This window comes from Pongo pygmaeus, chromosome 5, assembly GCF_028885625.2.
Source record: "Pongo pygmaeus isolate AG05252 chromosome 5, NHGRI_mPonPyg2-v2.0_pri, whole genome shotgun sequence".
Taxonomy (NCBI): domain Eukaryota; kingdom Metazoa; phylum Chordata; class Mammalia; order Primates; family Hominidae; genus Pongo; species Pongo pygmaeus.
Window position 1 is genome coordinate 12,963,064 of NC_072378.2, and position 24,054 is coordinate 12,987,117.

At 39.8% G+C, this 24,054-nt stretch overlaps 1 protein-coding gene across 6 annotated transcripts in view; it reads left to right on the top strand.

Moving 5' to 3' along the window:
• PHACTR1 (phosphatase and actin regulator 1) overlaps positions 1-24,054 on the top strand; it is a 574,022-nt gene that overhangs the window by 318,524 nt on the left and 231,444 nt on the right. For all 6 annotated transcript variants that reach the window (XM_054490800.2, XM_054490801.2, XM_054490802.2 and 3 more), the window contains one exon: positions 22,412-22,576. In XM_054490800.2, the coding sequence (XP_054346775.1) occupies positions 22,412-22,576 (165 nt within the window). The remainder of the gene's footprint in view (positions 1-22,411; positions 22,577-24,054) is intronic.

Genomic DNA, 24,054 nt, shown 5'->3' on the forward strand with positions numbered 1-24,054 from the left:
AGCAGCATCCTGGCCTCCACCCACTAGATGCCAGTAGCAGATGTCCCCCACCCCACCCCAGTGGTGGCAATCAAAAATATTCCCAGATATTTGGCCAAATGTCTCATGGGAGGCAAGATTACCCCTGGTCTAGAACCACTGATGTAGATTGATGTTTAACAGTGCCTGGAGACATTATGTCCCAACATATCCAAGCAATAACAATTTATTCATATTGGAATATATGCCTGATTTCTCAGTATAGTCTTAATTTTGGGTATTCTGCCCCACTGATCTAATGTCATTGGAACCCCATGTATTCTGATATTTTTTCAACTTGAAAATAGAGTGACCATCCCTATGCAGTGTTTGTCTATTTTAGGACTTAGTTGGAATACTTAGTTGGAATATGTTTATTGTGCCACCATTCACTTTTAGACTTTGTGAATTTTTCTTAGACAGATAGTTGATGTACTTCATACTGGTTAGCAACACTGAATGTGGTTATATCCCAAGAGTGATGTAAGTCTACCACTAGTTTAATTGAAACGAATTCTATTAAAACTTTGAGATGCGGGGTGATACAATTTTTTGGTCTGATTCTTCTCATATGAAAACATGGTCATTGATTGTTTTTAGTAATATGCCACATTACATGTGGCTGGGAAGGGATGACTTTTTAGGTGCATGAGGGAGGTACTGTTCTACCTGTCTACCGGGACACCTTTCCAGGTAAATTCTGGCACGTTGGTTATATTCCCTGAAACAAGTTCATTTATTTTTAGGATGCATTTCATTTGTAAAATAAGATTGACATTACTCATGTCTTTAAAACAAGTATTAAAAAATGCCACTTTTCTTTTTGACTCACCTTTGCCCAAGGAATACAATAGTAGTAAGAAAAATGAAATCAAAGTTTGCATTTCTTACTAGATTGACACCAAGTGCTAAATGGAAATGTTTGTTTAACCTGTATTAAGATGGTCACTTACAGAGGATATGGAGAAAGATGTCAGTATTTAAATTATCTTGAAAATATTTACAGTAAGAACATATGTAGTTTTCTATATCACTATTCTGACCCTTATGGAATTTACTAGTGTAATGAAACACCCAAATTTCAGCATCAGGAAAAGCAATTCTAGAATATAATATTTTACCTAATGCTGCAGAATAATTAGCCATAGAGATATATTTCAGACATTATATAGCCTGTGAATAACTTTGCCAACTTATTCCTTAGTCTAGTCTATATTTACCATTTGTTAAAGAGACACATTATATACTGAACATCAGTACCTTGAAAAATAATTGTGGCCCATAGTATTTTAAATGTTGGCTATCCTAAAACATTAAGTTCAGCTTATTTATTTTATTCGGAGTCTGTTTATATGTAATAATGTGCTTTCATTCTCCTCTCCATTTTATTTTATAGCATTTTACTGTAACAGAAGACCTATATAAACAAATGACAAAGTATCTCTGTTAGCTTTGAGCCCTTAGTCCTTGTGAGGTCATGATTATGCAGTAGAATAAATCCTATTGTTGCTATGTTTACAGCAGTGTTTTCTAGATTCTTTTTATTTGTGCATACAGGATATCCCTGTGCCTTATATATTTATGTGATATTTACTTTGTCATAAAATTTTTATTGTTTGAGAATATGGAAGATGTTATGAAAGATTTTTTTTTTTTTTTTTTTGACATGGGGTCTAGCTCTGTTGCCAGGCTGGAATGCAGTGGCACCAACATGGCTCACTGCAGCCTTGAACTCTGGGCTTAGGTGATCCTCCCGCCTCAGCCTCATGAGGACGGTAGGCATGCACCACCATGCCCTGCCTAATTTTTATTTTTTTGTAGAGACAAGGTCTCACCATATTACCCAGGTTGGTCTTGAACTCTTGGGCTCACGCAATCCACTCGCCATGGCCTCCCAAAGTGCTGGGATTACCGGTATGAGCTACTGTGCCCAGTGATATGAGAGATGTTTTGTTATTCTTTTATGTTGTTATTTTTAGTTTTGGTCAAAATTTCCCGTTAGAGGAAGTCTCAATTTTGTGAAATTAAAAAAAGTTCTGCCTCTATTTCTGAAAGTCATAAAAATGAACCTGACTTCTCTTTTCCCACTCTGGTGGTTTCATTGTTTTTCCAGAGTGCTAAGGCATTCATCCTAACTTGGAACTACATATATAAGGAGGAAACTCTATGAAGAATACCCCAGCCAGACCCCCCAAAATCAGGAATTATACAAAATTGCCTTTAAACTCTCTTATTTAAACTTTAGATTTTTAATGTCAACAAAATTCTCCTCATTGCTTTTTGGCAGGGCTATGATTTGGAAGAATGAAATGAGACTATTTTCCCCTCTGTACCTGTTTCCAGCCCTAACCAAACTGTAGACATGCAACTGTTTGAAGTGACTTTTCATTTTCACTGTGCAATGACTGCATACACTTGACATATTCTAGCTACCAGGTTATCATCATACTATTATACATGAGAGTATTACTGCCTGTTTTATGGACAAGCTGTCTTATATGGCCATGCTCTGTTAAAATGCACCATTACATCTTGATTCCTTCGATGAACAGCCATACTTAGCAGTTATTGGCAATTAGATAAAGAAAAAAGAATTTAGGCAACTGTATAATGCTGTTTATTTCTAGCCGTTTGTCCTAGCTGGTCAGCCTGAGAACCAGAAAGGAAAATGCTATATACAGGATTGATTCAATCTGTCAGAATTTTGAAGCTTAATTCATGCAAACATGGCTACTGGCATAAAAGTTGTTTCAACTTTTATAGTATGAACTATTCTAGAAAAGAACTTTCTCAGTGCTATAAAGATAGAACTGACTTACTTTCTTCCTGTCCCATAGAATGCCCTAAACAAAGAGCTAGTTTATGACTTTTAATAAAATTGTTCATACTTTACACCAAATATAATAAAGCAAAATGGTCCTAAGAAATAATTCTTTTAAAAACCTCCATATGAACTTATCTTCAAGAAAATCTGAAATTGTTGTCTTGCTAAGCCAATAGATGAGTGTGTGTCCCACAGTATTTTGAGTACTTGTGAAGGACAGGACTTTTCTTTTTCTTTTTTTTTTTTTTTTTGAGACGGAGTCTCGCTGTCGCTCAGGCTGGACTGCAGTGGTGCGATCTCGGCTCACTGCAGGCTCCGCCCCCCGGGGTTCACGCCATTCTCCTGCCTCAGCCTCCCGAGTAGCTGGGACTACAGGCGCCCACCACCTCGAGCGGCTAATTTTTTGTATTTTTAGTAAAGACGGAGTTTCACCGTGTTAGCCAGGATGGTCTCGATCCCCTGACCTCGTGATCCGCCCGCCTCGGCCTCCCAAAGTGCTGGGATTGCAGGCGTGAGCCACCGTGCCCGGCCAGGACTTTTCTTTTTCTAATCCACAAAGCTGTACACAGAGCAGATGCTCAATAAATGGTTGTTGAATTAAATTCATAAAAGGCAGTTTGTTGGAGAAACCCACTTTTGTTAAAGTACTTAATATAGATTTTTCCCCTCCAAACCACTTCCTCTCATATTTTATCTTGGAGGTTCAGTTATTACTCTCTTGGTGAGCTGAGAAAGAGCTCAAGATGAAAAGCTACTGTTTCTCCCCCAGTGGACATGTGGCTGAGTTCTGCAGATAATTAAAAGAAAAATTCCTGTTATTGGTATTAGGGTTGGGGCTGGGTTGTTATCTGAGTGTTATAGAGAGGACTTGTTTGCCAGACTTAAATTTTCTGACTATGGCTTCTGTATTTGCAAATAAAGATTTCCTTAGCCTGGCTCGTCTTCCTGAATTGAATCTTTCTTGAATCAGCTCAATCCTGTAGGTGCAACTAATTTTTATAAGTATCAAAGTGAACAATTGTATTTGCATTTGAGGCAGTATAAATGGCACACAGAAAAAGTCCTTTTCTGGTAGTGAAAAGCCAGGAAATAGATAAATTACTTTCAATGTTTCTTGTAGGATAGTTCAACAAATATCAAATGCTGTTAGAAGACCTATGAAAATATTGACTTCATGTTGTCTAATTTCTTTCTGCTTAGTGGATCTACACCAGATCTCAGGCAATTTCTATTTAAATAAATGCCTTAAAACCTTCAAAGTATTCATGGGGTGTTTGCTTTGTGCCTGGCATGATAATATTGTGAATGTATTTGAGTTACTCTTGGCTTTGTTAGTCAATTTAGCTATAAGATTAAAACCCAAATTATTTTATATTCCCAAGACAAAAATTAATCATAGATATGTCTTATTACACCAGCTAATGGGCTCTGTTGTTGTTATTAATCTACAAATACTTCCATTTTTCATTAGAGTGCCATTTTCACATAAATTAAATCCTAACAGATAAAAATGAATTTGGCATCCAATTAAGCCTGAACTTGTTTTATTATACCCTCCTCTCAGAATCTCCTTATTCCCCCCTCCCGTTTTTTAGGTAGGGGTTTATCTTTTCAAAATATAAATATTCCAGAAAAGTTCTATATGATTTTTTTTAACCTAACAACCCATTTTACTGCATTGTTCTAGTTTCTGTTTAAATAATTCCTACAACCTTATTTTAAAATGCAAGCAATTCTCTAGGTAAAAATAAAACTAGTGGAATGTCAAGGCAAAATTTATTATACTTAAAGGATTATTTTATGATGAATTATAATACTAATATTTGCTGGGCACTTAACTATGTCCAGGAACTGTGTTCAGTATTTAAGTACATTATCTTTTGGAATACAAGAGCCCTATGAAGAGACTATTATTATTCTCATTGTAAAGTGACGAAATTTGCCTTAGGTCATGGGACTCATGACTCTCCATGCTGAAGCCATGCTTTCACATGCTGCATTGCACCTACTTCAGTGATAGCCTCGGGGAGGAAAGGTCATATTCAAGGTCATCGGTCATTCCTTTATGCCCTGCACATTCAACCACAACTTCCACTAAGTACCATCTGTAGATTTGTTAGGCTTAAACACAAACGTAATATTTATATTACAATGATGATATATACTTTTCATATAGTTAATATTTATTAGTGCCTACCACATGCTAAATCCATTGCTAAATGTTTACATATATTCATTTCTCATAGCAATTTAAGAGATAGGTTCTCATATTTTCTCTATTATACAAACGTGGCTACTGAGGCTTAGCATATGGCTAGTAGCTGACAGTGATGGGATTAAATCCACCCCCTCATTCCAAAAAAAAAGACTGAAGAAAAGAAAATTATAGAGAAGCTTAAAATTGTCTATAACTTTATCACCCAAATAGAACCACTGTCAGCTGAGTTTCTTCTTCCAAATCCTATCCCTATGCATAAATAGATATGAAGATAGGCAAGTAAGCCATTCTTGTAGAAAAATAGAATTATACATAATATTTGGCAAAACTAAGCAACAAACTATGGCAATTTTTCATGCCAATAATGAGAGCTGTTTATAATTTTTAATGGCTGCATAGACACGCATTAAATGGTTGTTCATTAATTTAATCAATCTGTCATGGTTGAACATAGGGGTCATTATCTTTTTACAGTATTAAATACAAATAGAGCTTAAGTTGTGATGTCACTCTTCAATAATATGTCAAACTTGACGAAAATTAGCAAATCCTCTTGTGGCATATGGGACAAACTCATGTGAAAAGCCAATGGTCACCTTGAAACAACAGCCTCAGTTCAAACTCGAGATAAACTTACAACCAAGACAAATTTCTAAGGAAACATGGTAGCCTCTAATCTTACCCTGTCATGCGAGAAAATTCTCCACATGTCATTTCTTGCCTGTGGTTTGGAGGTAGATGCTGTCTCTTATTCCATAGCCCCACCTCCAGCCATGGCTCTGCCTGGAAGTAAATAAAGGATAAATCTTAACTACAGTGGTTTGTCCTAACCATGAATATTCCAGGAGATGGGAAATATTATACATACTGAAACCAGAGCCTATCCTTTCTCTGAGAGACATTCATTCATTTATCAATTCAAAAAATAATCACTGATTACTTCCGATGTGTCATAAACGGTCCTTGCCCTCCACAGCAAATGTGGAGGGTAGGGTCATGTCAATTAGGATGCCTTTGGCTGCAGTCACAGAAGTTCTCCTGCATCTTGGTCCAAAAAGTAAGGTCACTTATTATCTTATACAGCAAATGTGTCAATGAGGCAGGCTCCAGGCCTGATTACCCCATGATTTTCTGCTCTGCCCACCTTTGCTTCAGCTTCAGGACTCTATCCTCAGGCCAGTTGCAAGGTGGCTACAATAGTTCAGGCCTCACATCCTGACACCATAGTGATCAGAGGCAGAAGTAGGACTTAGAGATACAGAATAGATATCTCTCTAAGTGTGAGGAAGCCATTCTTGGAAGCCTCACTACCTACAGGCACCCCCCCAATCCCCTGTTAACCTACCCGTTAACCAATTCCTAACCAGAGATCCACCCACTAGAGCTTGGGTGGGATCAACCTCTAGGAAGCTCATGGTTTGGTGAAGAAGCTAAATGTTGGAGCACAGTCTGGGTTATATTAAAAAGGAAGATGGACAGATAAGGGTGCAGCATTGTCTTTTACAGAGGAAACTAGCATGCATCAGTGACTGGCTAATTAATTAGCCAGGCAGACCGAATGGCCTTGAGGCAGAAATGATGGGTTTCTTGTGTCTGAAGACTAGAGTGAGGAGTAGAATTGGAGCCAGTGAGTGATTGGAGATGGGACAGAACATGTCCTTCTAAGCGATGAGGAGACTCCAGGGCCTTAAGAGCAAGGAGGAGCTATTGGGGGAATCATAGAGGAACCATGGCATGCTTTGATTCATCTTTAGAAGAGATGTTCCTGGCTGCTGTGTGGAAGACTTGAGGGCAAGTAACAAAAGTCAGAACACAGAAACTTATGATATGGATAACCGGTCTACATGAAGAGAGAAGTGGGAAGAGTTGGCAAATAGTTAAGAGTTACCTTTGACCAGTTTTGATGATGAGTTAGAGCTGGTGGCCATAAGGGAAAAGGTGGTATCAAGGACAACTCGTTTATTTCTCTCTGAGCAATTACATCACTGGCATTGCCATTACCGAAGAATGATCCAGTTAAGGGTAAGAATAATTCACTTTAGATAAAGTGAAGATGAGGTGCCTATGAAATGTTATTTGGAGATGCAGAGTCATGATGAGGCTAGCAGTAATTGAGATATTTTTCCAAATATTATTTTGTATGAAATAATATAATTCTCACAATAACCCATGAAGCAGATGCTGTTATTATCCCCATATTCCAGATGTAACTGAGAGCTAGAGAAGTTAAAAACTTGGCTGGTGTTACCCAGCTAATAAGAACTGTGTCCATGAGAAGAGCCTTCTGGGCTGGAAATATAAATTTAAAAATATTAAGATTAACAATGGTAATGAGAGCCATGGGTGCAAATGAAATGGTCTAGGGAGAACTGAACCATGGGAAATTCCATAATTTAACTCAAAGCCTGAGAGGTACAAAAGTACTCTAGAGGAAAAGGAAAGGGAGGAAGCCTCCCTGGGGATCAGCTTCTTTTGCATGAGTGTTCAAGTGTTAAAAAAAAAAAATGGAAGGACTTGGCTCCTTTACAAACTAAAAAGCAGCTTATAAAAGGTTCTGAAATTCTGCCAGAGAGAGAGTGTGAAATATGGACATGTATGTTAGCACTTGATGTTCTGCCACTTACAAACTATAGAGTTTGTATAAACTCAGGCAAGTTACTTCTTTGCATTAGGATTAGGTTCAGCTGCATAAAACCAACTCAAAATAGTAGTAACTAACGCAAGATAGGGATGAATTTTTCTCTCATATAAAAGAAGCACAGAGGCGGTCAGTTTAAGGCTGCTATGTCTGATGGCTCCACAAAGTTCTTAAAGACCAAGATGCCTCCTAGCTTACAACTCCATTATTACTATGAAGTGGCCCTTGTTCTCACAGTGCCTGCCATGTTCCAGCCATCACTTCTCTGATCTAGAAAACTGGATGACGGGAAAAGCAAACCAAAGAAATGGCACATCTCTTATCTTTAAGGAGATTTCCCAGAAGTCACTTGGAACACTTTAGTTCATATCTCATTGGTAAAAGCTTTATAATAGGCCACACTTACCCTCAGAGGAGGCTGGGAAACATTCTTTTAGTAGGGCAAAAAATCAAGATGTATTCACTAAATAGAAGAATGGATTTGGCAAGTGGCCAGTTTTCTCTGCCATTGTCAATTTGCTCTTTTGTAAAATAGGATTTAAAATATTCACTTCACCTTTCTTATTGGTTTGTTGTAGGGATCAAATGATATAATAACTAGGCAAATGCTTGATAAATGATAGAACACTATTCAAATAGTTGCTGTGAGGATGACCATTTACTCCTCTTGCACACAGTAAGCACTTAAATATGTTTTCAGTGAGAAAAACCTTAAAAATATTTTTTATTTGTAGGGTCTAAAGCAGGAAATGTGGATTGATAAGAGAGAATTGTTTTCTGCAAATCTTGCATTTCAGTGACAAAGCCTTTCTTTGCCTTCAGAATCAATTTCAGGACAGCCAAGATTGATATTTGATTAGCTCTGCAGTAAAGTTCCCATCAATATTGCCTACTCTCTGCTGAACACAGGCACTCTCCTGAGTTTTTCTGGTAGATAAAGTAGAATTATTATTTGTGGGGATTGCAGCTCATGTCATTAACCCACCTGGTCCTCACAATTCTGACTTACTGGCAACATAACAAGGATTCCAGACCAAGGTCCCCTGTGGTGACTGTTTTTAAGGGAATGGCTCTTTAATTCAGAAACCAGTTGAAATGATCATTAAGAAACAGAATGCAAAGATAGCAGGACACTCTGGAAACTGTAGCTACTTATTGTGCTTAGAGATTCCCAAGCATGGATAAAAGTAAATGAAGTTTCTTTTCCTATTAAAATAAATTTGGGGTAGTCGGGAATTATCTGTGAATACTGATAATCTTTTTAACTTTTGAGCTTGACCCCAGAAACAGATGATGCTTTTGCATTAAATAATGACCTTTAAGATTATTTCACCACACAGGGCAGTTTCTATTATCTTTCATTATATACATGCTTTATATGTTAATTCCTCTAAAAATAAAATAACATTTTCCTTTGTATGGTACTTTGCATTTTAAGATTTTAAAGAGTAGAAATTTCCTCTTCTCTTTCTTCAAAATCCCTACCCTCATAATTTGAGTTGTATGTACAATAAATGCTTAACTAATTTTTGCCACATCAATACATCATAACCTCCTGCACTCATGGGCCTTAGTATTTCCCAAAAGGTCCTGAAGGGACAGGGCTGAGAGCAGGACCTTGACATCAGCCTATTTCTCTATTTCTGTATTTCTTGTGACTGCCCTTTTTTCTTTCCTTGACCTGTTGCCTTATAATTTAATGCTTCAATTTTGGAAAGGGAAAAAGGAACAAGCACAAATAGAGCTAATTTAGTTAAGATGAGTTTCATTATGTGGCCTAAAGGAAAACTGAAAAGATGCTATATACTTTAAAAAACCATATTGCAAGTAATGCAGGAAAACATATTTGACAGATGATAAGCCCAAATTGTAGCCAACAATTCAACTTGGGGAAAATTCCCACTGAGATCTGGTGTGGCTTGGTTAGTTTCATTGATGAGTCTGATTGGATAGTCATTAGCTGCTCTTTCTCATACCCTCCAGCTGAGACACAGGACCCTGCCCACTAGCCACCACCTTCCTGTGAGATTCAAGGAAAATCAAGAGTGTATACAGACTGAAGCGGTTATAAGCAATCAACACTCCAAATTTGGAGTCAGGAAATCTTTAATGAGCACCCACAAAATGCCACTTATTATACTAGAGTTTCCATGTATTAATATAATGGTTATATATGCAATCAGAGAGCTAGATATTGCTATTCCCATTTTTTATAGTTAAGGAAATATAGTTTTGAGAGGCCGATTAACTTGCCTGTGGTTACATAGCAAGTCATGATTAAATGCACTTAAACTTGATGTTCAGAGTCCCAATTCTAGGCTCTGAGGTCATTATATCCAGACATTTGCAAGAAAGAACTTAAAAATAAGGAAAATAATAATTGAAAAATAAACACTAAATCAAATGTGAATTCAGAGCTTCCTATGTGGCAAAATTAATAGGTGACTTTCTCTGTTGAGACCTCTTTAAAAATTTAACATCTTTCATGCAGAAGAATAATAAAAAGTCCCCAAAGGAATTAAGAGGACAAAAATAATATGACATTTACCTCTGAAAAAAGACTAATGGAAGTCAATTTCTGTGTTCTGAGACAAGGAAAATTAAGAATTCCTTGTGAAAGTCTTGACAAAGATATGAGCAGGGTTCCTTACTTTCTGAGTAATAATCAAAACAGGTCCAAGTTAGAGCCACTGGTGGTAATTAAAATACACACACACACACGCGCGCACAGAAGAGAAGAAGAAAAGAATGTTTTAGCAAGGATCAACACCCTTGCAAAAATATTCACTTCAGAAGTACTATTTGGATTTCACCTCGTCACTACACAAATGATAAATGGCACTGAAAAACTCATCTGGGAGGTAATGGGAGCTACATAAGGAAACAGGGTAATGTCATCAGAGAGAGAAAATGAGAAATCTGAGCTTAAAAGGAAGTAGACTCAAGAAATGATTGTCAAATGGAATGTAAAGTTTCATCAGGTTCTCTATCATCCTACACTTAATAGGTAACAGAGTGGCTGTTATCATGAGATTTTGGAATGAGTTCAAGAGAGAAAAAATGTCCAGGAGTGTATTAACCTTGACAGTATTAATGGAAGGAAAGATTTTGCAAAGGTTGAATCAAAAAGCCTGCACTGCCTGGTCTTGAGCATCCTCAAACCATCCACAGGAAAAGATGCGTGAATGACACGTCTCTAGACTCAGTCCTGGACCACGGCAACTTTGTGTGACTTGCCACATTCTAGGCAAATCCCTTGACTCCTCTGTGTCTCGGTTCCTTTAACTATAGAAGGGTACAAAAAGATACTCAACATTTGATAAATTGTGTTTCATGGAACACAAGTCTATGAGACCTTAATGGTGTCCCACAAAAAAACACCATCCAACCGTATTTGTGATTAAATTAAGTTTGGAAAATAAAGGGTTCAACAGAGTTTAAAAGGTTTATTGTAGACCTTCTCAGAGCCATTAAAAGGCTAAATTGTAATTCGATTCTTTGAGAAAATAGTACCATAGTCATATATAGAGAAACAAATGAAATGTTATACCCCACCTACATAATGGGGGTGTTGTGAAGATCTAATGAGATAATAGATCTAAAAGCACTTAGAATAAAGCACTACATGAACATTAGGCATTTTAAAATTATTCCCAGTGATTTCACGTTTTAGGGACTGGCAGGCAGCACTGAAGTATGATGGAATTTTCTACACTAAGGATCTTTCTTCTTAGCCAGCCACCTGAAGGCAATGGATATAGTTGGGAAGTAGGGAGTAGGATCCTAGGGTTCATTAGGAATGTTGCAGTTCTCAAAGAGTGATTCTCAGAACACTGCCATCAAAATTACCTGGGCTGCTTATTTATGCATTCATATTCCTGGTTCAGTAGGTCTGAGATGGATTAAAATTCTTAACAGGTACTTCAGTTGATTCTTATATGCACTAAATTTTGAGATCCACTAGTCTGAAGAGACAGCACAGTTGAAAGCCTCCAAAACTGTTTAAATTCATGTAAGTCCTTAAGGGATATTCTAGTGGTGAAGTGGTAACGAATTTCACCCCTAGTGGAACGCTTATTAGCCAGGTGGTAATAAGCTGATACCAGAGGAGACTTTTCACTTTTGGATAACTTTAGTTGAGCCCATGTTCTGTGCCCCAAAAGAATGCTTTTAGTATATGCCTATTAATCTTTATAAGTCTGTATTATCCCCATTTCACAGAGAGGAAGCTGATGGGACTTTCCTAAGGTCACACAGTGAATTTGTTAGAACGCTTTTAGTTGCAAGTAAAAGAGAACCCCACTCAACCTAGTGTAAGTAAAAAAGAGAATTTATTACTTCGTGTAAGGAAAATATTCAGGGTTATAATGGTTTCAGGCAGGGCTGGATCCAGAAGACCAAGTGATGTAATGAGGTTTCAGTTTCATTGAGTCATCTGTGTTCTCTTTGTCCCTGTTGTGGCTCAATTCTCAGGCAGCCTCTGCCATTAAAGTGGCTGAAAGGGCTGGGCATGGTGGCTCACGCCTGTAATCCCAGCACTTTGAGAGGCCGAGGTGGGTGGATCACTTGAGGTCAGGGGTTCGAGACCAGCGTGGCCAACATGGCAAAACACTGTCTCTACTAAAAATACAGAAATTAGCTGGGTGTGGTGGTGTGCGCCTGTAATCCCAGCTACTTGGGAGGTGGAGGCACAAGAACCGCTTGAACCTGGGAGGTGGAGGTTGCAGTGAACGGAGATAGAGCCACTGCACTCCAGCCTGGGTGACAAAGTGAGATTATGTCTCAAAAAAAAAAAAAAAAAAGGGGCAGGGGGTGTTGGGGAGGCTGAAAGATTATCCACAGCTCTATAGGACAAGGTTGACAAGCTATGGCCATGCAGGCCAGATGCTTGTTTTTATAAATAAAGTTTTATTGGAATACAGACATGCCCATTTGGACATATTAGTCTACTGCTGCTTTTACAGTGCATCAGCAGAGTAGAGTACTTCAACAGACTCTATATGGTCCATAAAGCCTAAAGTACTTACTATTTGGCTTAACAGAAAGAGTTTGCTTACCCCTGCAGGGGAAACCAGGCTTTGTTGAGGTGGGATTTGAGTCTGTAAAAGGCACTATTTATTTAACTGCAAGAAGAATATCAGACCCTAGGGTCTAAGGATTTAAGATGAAAAAAGGGTCTACGTTATTTAAAGATTGTTGCTTTGGATTAACACAAGATTTGGGAGTTTATTTACAATTTAAATAAGTTCTGTTGCCAACACAAATGTATTCTATAGATTAAATGAACAACAGAATGTTTGATAAGTTTTTGTAGTCATTATATATGTTAGTGGTTGAAGGATACATTCCTGGGAGATAAAACAAGAATTTTGTACTGAATATCTAAGGAAGAATTTTGATAATAACATCTATTAGCTCAATAAGTCTAACAATATAGAACCTGTATAATTTTAAATTTGAATATTTTAAATTTTATAATTTTAAATTTAAATATTTTAAATTTTATAATTTTAAATTTAAATAGGAACTTTCCCCCCTACCTGTCTGGTCCGTTCACAATCTGCTCTCTTCGTTGCCTTGTGTTCATGGAATAGAAGTATCTTCATCCTTCCAACATAGTTCTTAGGAAATATGAAGTATTTGACATAATAGCACTGTTTCTTCTCAATGCTTATGAATCATCATTGTGACGTGGAGATTCTTTTAATATTAACCAAGGCTAAATGAAGATGTTTTAGTTTGTGACTCCTACTTTGACTAGGCTTAGAGCCTATGTAATCTGCAATCCCAGTTGAAAGAGCATGTTTATCAGTAGTTCCAACAAATTCCAGCATTGAGTCTCATTGCCTGGCCAAGCTCAATGACTCATCCCTGAATTAATTACTGTGGGTGGAGGGTGGAGATGCAATGCTCTGATTGGCCAGCACTGGGTCACATGCCCACCTCTAGCGTCAGGACGGAGATGAACTTCCTGAACCACCCAGAGTGCGAGGAGAGGAGGAGTGACTCTCCAGAGGAGAATTGGGAAGCCCTTGTCACCTGGTGGGGGCCAGAAAGAACTCACCTCCACCAGCAGCTATTAGGTGGTAGATTCCGGATCTGGACCCACATCCTCCTGGTTTCATAATATTTTTCCCCTATACACCATGGTTAGCATTTTCTAAGTGAAGCAGATCTGAGCCTATTCCAGGCCTGACTGGCACCCGCTGAGTTCATAACTGTAGCTTGAGCGCAGGTCCTTAGTAGATAATGTCCTACCGGTTCTTCTTGTCCGAGTGATCTAGGGCGGGTATTCTCCAGGTCACCTACAGGCAGGTGTACATCTATATTATGACATTTTATGGTAAGACAGCTCCTCTTTTCTCTTGATACAGTAGGATCAATTTATAATTGGCATCTGTTTTGCAGCCTTTTCAAAAAAGCGGCTCATCTCCTCCCTCATCCCTGAAGCCCTCCTATGACTTTAGTGAGTAATACAAAGATTCAAAAAGCCAGACTCTCACACATTGAGGAGACATTCTTGCAAATAGGCAAATCTTAATTAAAAGCATGTGTTTCTCTTCTTTCGAGAATCACTTTTTCGTATTCATTAGTCCCTTCTCAATTTCTCCAACTCCAAAATGGGGATAATATATAGCCCTAGCTCACAAGTTTAATTTGAGGATTATATAAGGTAACACATTTTAAGTGCTTAGGTCAGTGTCTGGAATAGACTTAGTGACTGAAAAATGTTAGCTGTTATGAATGCTGTTATCATCAATGATCATCTTTACCGTCCTAATAGTCATCAGCACCGATACCTAAGGAAGCATTGTACCGTTTACAATCCCCGCTCCTGTTAGGAGGAAACGCAGAGTCCCATAAACCACATTAGTCATATGGCCTCTTTCTGATACAGTGGCCTACGATTCCAAAACCAGTAGAGCTACCCTCTTGCTTTCTTTAAAATTAGTACATCTTAGGGCACCAGGATTTATGGATGTTCTTGTATTCTTCTTGGCTGTCAATTCATGCTTCAGGAGCAAATTAACAGAAACATGACTTGGGCCATCTTTGGACCTATTGATCCCTGAATTTCCCTTCCTTCCCATCTCCCCGCATTGTGTGTCAGCACAGTGTTTTCCCAGGGGGCCACCAAAGGGCAGCTCTGCCTGTTCACAGTGCAGGAGGCAGCAGTACACCTATGATGAAAGCATCCCTAGGGACTTGCCCCCCGGCGGTGAGGAGAGCTGCCTTTACCAGGCAGAACTCTGTAGAAGCCAGAGACAAAGGAGGAAGTTGGCCAAGAGCCTGAGCAAATCTGCTGAGAAGTTTGGGTCCAGGTATATGCAGCCTCCCTCCTTTCTCCCACCGCTCCCAGCCCACAGGACTCTGTCATATAGGCATGCACACACTATTGGTTCTTCCCCCATGAGGACTACCATTCTTATAAGCAATAAGATTGATAAGCAACTCTCTCAATGTAAACGTTGACCTCTCCCTCCAGAGATGTAGTGGGGAAGACTGCCAGATGTCATGATGTGGCGTAATGGTTGCATCTGGGGTGTGAGTGTTGTTTTGTGTGGAATGTAAGTAGCATTTCCTCTGATGGTTCCTAGGTAGAAAAGATAGCCACCTGTGTGTCCAAGCAGCTGAGGAGCACCAGAGCTCCCTCCTCCTACCCATCCCCACCGGGACTTGCATTACTCAAGTCATCCAGTCTTTGGATTCAGACAAATAAACCCTTAGTTAAATGTTGCTGTCTCATTACCATATGCTCAGCCAGTATCAGTGTCCACAGCCTGGTGCTAATACATAAATTGGATCCCTCTTTGACTGGATGCTAAGGGATGGGGTGGAGGAGGGTGGTGCACAGAGGCGCAGAAGAGCCTGAAAGGAGGAAGTGAGGGCAGTGAAGGTCAGTGATCCTCGTACTCACTGATGTTAACATGAGTACTCTCTCAGGCATCGTGTCTGTGTTTAATAGCTCTTGGACAACACGGCCTTGTTGATTTATCTCCCAACTCCTTCATGGTGTATATTTTTCCTTTAACCAGGCAACCTCTCTGTGCTAAAAGAGTCTCTGTTGTCCCCATCATTTTCCCTCTTTAATGCCCAATCTTTGTCCCATCCACTCCCCACTTTACGTCCCCATCCCATTCCTAATGAAACCAGGTAGGCACTCTGGATTTTTAGAATAAACATGTTTTACTCTTCAAAAAAAAAATCAAAAAACAACAACAAAAAATCTTCTAGTTAATCAATTCTAGGTTGTCAGAAACTCTTCCAAGAGATCCAGCCTCTATAAGTGTATGGCATGACTTATTCTAGAATGAAAAAGGAAAAATCGTGTCCTCATATGCCTGATAATTCATATCAACCCTTCATTTATTTATGATAAGGTAGCTCTGAAAGTGACAGTACATTTATAAAAGGGACCTTTCTGAATGGTTGGGCACCTGTGTGGCATCATTTTGCAGGGCAGGAAAAGGCAGCGCAGGCTGGCCGTGGTGGCTCACACCTGTAGTCCCAGCACTTTGGGAGGCCAAGGTGGGCAGATCACATGAGGCCAGGAGTTCAAGACCAGCCTGGACAACATGATGAAACCTTGTCTCTGCTAAAAATACAAAAATTAGCCGAGTGTGGTAGTGCACGCCTGTAGTCCCGGCTACTCGGGAGGCTGAGGCATGAGAATGGCTTGAACCTGGGAGGTGGAGGTTGCAGTGAACTGAGATCACGTCACTGCAATCCAGCCTGGGTGACAGAGCAAAACCCTGTCTCAAAAAAAAAAAAAAAAAAAAGGCAGTGCTGCTTCAGCATAGTAAGCTGACAGCCTACCTTACCTCCACTCTGGTTCCCATTCCTAGAGAGGTGAAATAAGTGGGGTATATAACCCCTTCTAATTACAAGCAAAAGTGAAGGTTATCAGATCCTGCAACATAAACGTTCTGTTATTGAGTTCACTTAGGGTTAAGAAACAAGAATCCAATCTATGAGAATCTTAGGTCCTCCAAAAACCCTAGGAGCATTTAGCACATGGAGAGATCTCCACTGGGGTCCCAAATGGGCTGCCCTCCTGCCTCTGGTGCTGACTCTGACTAGACATCAGATGGCACAGACACCATGCTTCCTTCATTCCAGGTTGCTCCCTGGGATACTGTGTGATGAGCACTTTCTAGGCCAGCAGGAAGCCAAGGTGGTGCCATCCGTGCACGTGCCTTTTGAAAGCCAAACCACCATGAGAAATATGGTGTACTTGAGGAGCGCCCCAAGCCCCAGCCCAGCTCCTCCCACTGCATGCCCTAGGAGCCCACCAAGAGTAATCCCAGGTTGCCACAAGGGCTGAGGTTCAGAACACCATCCGGCCTAGGTACTTTGGTTCTTGTTCATTAAAATCATGCATACATCAAATATTTTCTTTCTGGCCTTTCTAAGGAGAAGGAAAAATCATCTCCCAATCATTTCGACCCTATGGATAAAACAAAACCCAGTTTTGTCATAAGCGGGAGCTGAAACTGTGTGGTCCTTTAAAGAGTGTTCTCTTGGATGGTAGAGCAGGAACGACCCCAGGAGTTTGCTTGCCCATGGCTCGCTACTCACTTCAGCCTTCTGAAGGAGCTCAGCTGCCCAACTTCCAACATTTTGATTCAACATGCTCAGTCCTGGCAGTTGACATTCAAGCTGATTCATGTGTGGCTCAGCATTTTCTCCAGACAACATGAGGTAGCCACCTTTGAGCAGGCCAAAGTGAAGCTGTCTTTACACGCTCCATTTCCAAAAAAGGCTGTTTATGATTCCAAAACATGGCAGGCCACGCCCTGCTCTCCCACTTGCCTTCATCCCTTTCTTTCTCTGGTTCCTGCAGTGGGAAACCACTTTATTCTGAGCCCTGTTTTTTTGTTTCCTTTTTGTGTGTGTGTGTGTGTGTGTGTGTGTGTGTGATGGAGTTTCATTCACTTTTGTCACCTAGGCTGGAGTGTAATGGTGCAATCTTGGCTCACTGCAATCTCTGCCTCCTGGGTTCAAGCGATTCTCCTGCCTCAGCCTCAGTAGCTGGGATTACAGGCACATACCACCACACCCAGCTTATTTTTGTATTTTAAGTAGAGACAGGGTTTCAGCATGTTGGCCAGGCTGGTCTTGAACTCCTGACCTCAGGTGATCCACCTGCCTTGGCCTCCCAAAGTGCTGGGATTATAGGCGTGAGCGACCGCACCAAGCCTTCCCTTCCTTTTCAAACTGTGTTCATAAGTTGGCTCACTCTTGAGCCATCCTCACACTGAAGCCTTCCAATATCATTATCTGATGGCAAAGCTAGCCCCCATCATCAAATGAGTTGGAGAAAAATGTAATGGGGTGATTAAAATATAAATCAACTAAACCTAATATGATCCAGTCTGCTCAATAATCTACTGAATTTAAGAGCTAAACATCATGAATTTCATAATAATACTTATTAAGGATTCATTTAACTATTGAGTTATAATTATACCTTTATAATACCCTCTGTTCGTTGCCACTCTCGGTTTTTCAAAGGCACTTCTAATTCCATATCATTATTTTAATGGGGCAATTTCAGAATAATTTGTATCCATTTCTTAAAGATGTGATTATGGAAAAGGCTTTTGGTTCTCATGGCACTTTTTTTTTTAAGACAAATAACGATACATATTTTCATACCTCTGAAGATGTGAGTGAATGAACTGAATCAAATGCAGTTATCCAGTTATCTATTTAATAAGTCATTATTGAGTGTCAACTATGAGAAGCAAACTCAGTATCAACCCTGAATAATTACTATCTTGATTTTTTAAAGGATTCTGTATATAATTTCTCTTTAACCTTTAGCAGATGTTTTATGTTGGCTGAACTCAGAGAATTCTCAAGCTGAATATTTTAAAAACTTCACTTTTGTGTCTTAGGCTGTTTTGAGAATCAAAGAATGATAGAAAATCTTGCAACCAAATGTGGATACCCATCCCCTTGAAGCCCACTGGGATCCAGAGATCCTGGGATGAGTGCTTCTACAGGGAGTATTTCATTTTGGCTATAACACGTGTTTAGAGAAGTACTAGAAGATCATTCTGAGCAGCTTACTCAGGTTGAGAGTAATAAGTCAGGTTGTTTTAATATAAAAAACAGGTTATTTCATGGAGGAAAAATCTTGAATAAGTGATTCTTGGCCTTGTCTGAAGGCCAATACAGGAAATTAGAACTTCCTACTGTATGCTGTGGGGAGGCACCTGCAGTTCCTACAAGGAACAGGCTTCTAGTAAAAGTATCCAATACAGGTTTGAAGGCAAGAGAGTAAGTCTGGGAATATAGGTTTGGAGATTTGTAAAATCTGGACAAAAGCAACAAGACTATACATCAAGATAAGGGATGAGGGGAAAGTACTGAGTATGAAAGAGGAAGTGACCTGTGAGAATCAGACCTCTGGACTATGGTGACTTTGCTTCTCTCCTGGACTCAACACCTCTTTGCTGTGGTTTCCCGCAGTTATCACTACTTGTGTGGCTCTGCTGACATTGTTGAAGAAGTACCAATTCAAGAAGCTGATGCCATTTAAAAAGCAGAATGCTCATATTCAGTGTTACTTCTGAGGCTCTTTACTTGCCTGATTTCATTTCTTTTTTTATTCCTTGTCGTAGCTGTGTTGTGTTATTGTTACCACTCTCCTCAGCCATTCCACAACCCGTACTTAAAACCTTCTGAATCTTTTATCTTCCTCCTTTAGCCTCCAATAATCTGTTATTTTACCACTGCTGCTAAATTAATCTCCCTGAGGCCCACATCTGATCTATGCCATTTGTGATCAGAGACCTCAGTTCAAACTTTCAATCACTCAGCATAAAATCTCCTGATCAGTAATACTTTTGTGCACTTTTGATCCCACTTCTTCTCCTTCCTAAGAACCATGTTTCATACATTTCTCAGCATTTTTTCTACATCTTCGATGTCTCACTTTTCCCTGGCTCTGGCAGCTCAGCCTACTGACCCCCAAATCAAGTCTCTCCTTCCTACCTTGGCAAATTTCCTCTCAATAGTTCTTCATTACCTCAGGAAATAAAGTTCTAACCCCTAAAAAGCCTTTGCAAAATTACTGAATTATCTGGCTGCAAAGTTCTTGTCCCCATTGAGCTGCCATCCTATTCTGCTTCTTCCTTTATCATCAAATTCTTTAAAACATGTAAAATCATCACATTGGCCTAGTCACGAAAACTAAAAATGTTAGCCATTCTTGCTTCCTGGTACTTTTTCATGTTTATCCAGAGAGTTACCAAATCTGCTGATTCTCCCACCTGGCTGAATCCCATCTTTTCTTCCTGTCCTTCTGTCATGCCTCTGCTTGCAGTGTCCTCCTGATTGTTCTCGCTGTCAAGGATTTCCCCATATTCTGAGTCAGGTTACCTTTGCTGCTGCAACGATATTCCTAAGAAACAGATCTAATTGCATCCTGATCACGTACCTTCTCGATCAGGCCGACCCCCCCATTCTACCCAAAGTACTCTTGATCTATTTTACCAGGTTCCACTCATTATTTTTTTCCCCAAAGCAAGTATCTTCTGGCATACTCTATAATTTATTTGGTTTCAGTGTTTGCTGTCTGCCCTTCACCCTACCTCTGCATGTGAGCTGTATGAGTTCGTATTTTTATCTGTTTTGTTTACCGTCATAACCTAAGCATCTGTACAGAGTGGGCATGCAATACATTTTGGTTGAATGTGATAATACCAGTTTCCCATTTTCAAATTTTCCTTGTCCCTCTGCTCAGAGGATGAACCCCAAATGCCAATTCATTTCAAGAGCTTACGTGATCTTGTTCTAGACCCTCCAACCCCTGTATTCTCCACTAGTGCTTCATCTCACCTAACGTCACTGAGGCTGACAGTTGACTGAGTTCCTTGAAGTCCCTAGACGTTCCGTGCCTTCAGCCCTCTCTGTTCCTGTTGGGTCTGTTTCTCCTCCCAGGGATCCACTTCTCCCTCTTCTCCTTGCCAGGAGAACAGCCCCTCCTCTTTCAAAACTTAAGCCCAAAGTGACCTCCCTCGAGGTCTTCTCCAATGCTGTGAAGCAGAATTAGTTGCTCTCTCCTCTTCACTTACATTGAGTTTTACATTGTAGCTCTGTTGTGGTATGTTCTTACACACTGATCTCTCTATCTCCTCCTTGGGACTCTGTGCTCAAGACCAGTTTTCCTGTGTGTCTTCCCCAGAAGTGATCATCGTATCTGGCAGAGATTTAAATGGCCACTTAATTAAATGATTGAAAAGAGGAGCTCCCAGTGCATTGAACCAGGTAGTAAAGGTTTAAGTGCCGTCTTCATTGCAGCATGTCCAAATCATCACTGCCCTCACCCCTAAACCTGTGCCCTCCCCTGTCTTCCTTATCTCTATGAATGAAGGGTACCACTCTGCTGACCTGAATCTGGGAATTGCCAATGATCTGCCACCACTCCTTCTGGTCACTCAATCAGTCACTAAGTTCTTTTGACTTTACTTCTGACATGTCTCTCAATTCCATGTACTTTCTTTCAGTCCTGCTGTGGGGAGCTCTTACTAGCTTATCACATCTGTCACCAATACAACTGCCACAGCACACACTCAATATTCCATATGTATTGAATGAATGGATCTCCTCCGTTAAAACTATGTTGAGACAACAACAAGCTGACTATCATTTTTATATGGTCATTGGCAGGTTGAACTTGCAAGGAATGCATAGGTTGCAGAAGTCTGGATGATTTTTTTGAGGGAAGAAAGTGGTTTGGGATTTGCCACAGCTTCAGATATCGTTTTGCTTTCTGGGAAGTTGAATTCCTTCCACGCCCTCAATTTTGCCAAAGAGCTTATTTTCTCTGATTATTCCTTTCTTAAAAATTCAAGTTGGGGTATTGGAATCTGTAAATTTGGAAAAGAGTTTGTTTTATTTCATGTGGTAAAAAGAGGTTGGGATGATTGTGGCCTTTAAGGAAGGGTCCACTAGGCATTATGATATTGAAAGTCTGAATATGTTCAAGTGTTCCATTATTGGGATTAGGATAGATTTTCCCTAAAGATACCCCCAGCTCTCAATTTCTGAGAAGTTTTTTTTTAAGCAAGACTCCAGGAAAAGAAAAACTAGTGGAATTAAGACAATTGTAAAATCTAATGGAAGTGTGAGTGACTCCAACATCGATCAGTAATCCTAAAGTACAGTCACTTGCTTAACATATTTCAGTGCTGCTGAAGGTCTAGGTAAAGCCAGGTAGTAGGAAGTAGAGAGCAGTGGGTATTGGAGACATTGGCTTTGGAATAGACAGTTGATAAATGTTTTCTCCCTTCTTTTTTCTCAGTAGACAGTGCTGTAGTGATTACGTCTGCCAAGTCTTATTTGAGAAATTGCTGGACCAGTAGTTACACTGACTCTCATTTGAATCTTCTGGTGGCCTCTCCCTGTTTTGGGTGGTAGTCCCTGGCTTGTCCAGAGAGCTCTCCTCCTCTTTCTCTTCCTCCTCCAGCCTATGTAGAAGTTGAGCAAATTTGGTTGGGGTGTTTTGAATCTCTAGGGGTTGGCCAACTGTCCTCAGCCTTCAGAACACACTGGTATGACTTCCATTCCAAAAGGCAAAGAGAAACTCTAGTCACGTGGTTTCTGTTATCTGTAACCATGGAAAACATTGGCCATCTGTGAGGCTCCCATTTTAACACTTTTTTTCTCTCTTTATTTTCATCTCTTTCTTGGAAATAACAAGCTGAGGAAGTGGAGAGGCTGGCGGCGATGCGTTCTGACTCCCTCGTCCCAGGCACCCACACCCCACCCATCCGCAGGAGAAGTAAGTTTGCCAACCTGGGAAGGATTTTCAAGCCTTGGAAATGGAGGAAGAAGAAAAGCGAAAAGTTCAAACACACGTCAGCAGGTAAGATGCTTTGTTCTTTCATTTCCCATTTGGTGTTTGTTGCCTTCAACTCTATTATCTTAACAGAATTTGATTGCAATAGGCTGTTTGAACCAAAGGAGAAAAAATATCAAGCCTTGGAATTGTTCTTGTCTTTAAAATTTTTTCAGTGTGATCAAGAATGACTTTTATATCCTATGTGTTTTCTCCTATCTCATGGTTTTTTGTTTGTTTTTAAATTAAAGAACCACCCTTTTAATTTGATCTATGAATAATCTGAATTTAGACCTCCGCCTTTTCTATAATTGAATGCTTTCATTCTGGCATTGATGATGCATTTATTATATTCATTGTTGTCTTTTTTTTTTTTTTTTTTAATTGTTCATTAAAGTTTATTTCAATTATGCCAGAGAAAGGCCTGTCTTCACTATTCCAGTAAAAGTGAACACATAGCAGAAAACAAGTTATATGGTTACTGGCAGATAAGAATAGGTTATTTCATGAAGGAAAAACCTTGAATAAGTGATTCTTGGACATAGAGGAAAACAAAGAATACAAATGAATCATTGTAGTGGCAAAGATAACTGTATGGTTTGTGGCTCAATGGACAGCAAAGAAATGTGGGGGAAATGAGCACAGCTGAGGGGTTAAGAGCACAGATCCTGGAGCCAGACTTCCTGGGTTTGAATCCCAAATCTGACACTTGCTGGTTATATGATCTTGCTCAGTTTATTAATGCTGTGCCTCAGCTTCCTCATCTGTAAAATAGAAGTAAGAATAATACCTTACATAAGTTAATATTTGTGGAGAGTTTGTATGGCATCTTAGGTGGATATTTTTTAAATAAGTAAGGGTGTGCAGAGGGAAATGTGCTACAGGGAAAGACACAGAGTTTTGACTTTGCCCCGTTGGGTCGTGATCAGATAGTGGAAGAGCTATACAGATTCTCTTTGATTTTGGTCTGTTTGGGCTGCCATAACAAAATACCACAGACTGGGTGGCTTAAACAACAGAAATGTGTTTCTCACAGTTCTGGAGGCTGGAAGTCCAAGATCAAGTTGCTGGCAAGATAGGTTTTCTTCTGAGGACTCTTCTCTTGGCTTGTAGGCAGCAGCCATCTTGCTGTACACTCACATCACGTCTTCATTTTTGTGTGCGCAGAGAGAGCATGTATGTAAGCAAGTGTGAGCAGGCTGTCGAGAGTCTCTCCTTATAAAGACACTAATTCCATCATGAATGCCCTACCTGCATGACCTCATCTAATCCTAATCACCTCCCAAAGTCCCCTTTCTCCAAATACCAGCACATGGGGAGTGAGGGTTTCAACATGTGAATTTGGGAGAGACACAACTAAGTCCATGGCACTTTGTTTTGATTTTTCTAATCACGTGTCCAGTCATTGCCAGGGCTACCCCAAGGTTTTCATTTCCTTCTTCCCTCTACATCCTCAAAAACTCAACCTGCCTTCTCTCCTGCTCAGAATCATCACCTCTTCCATT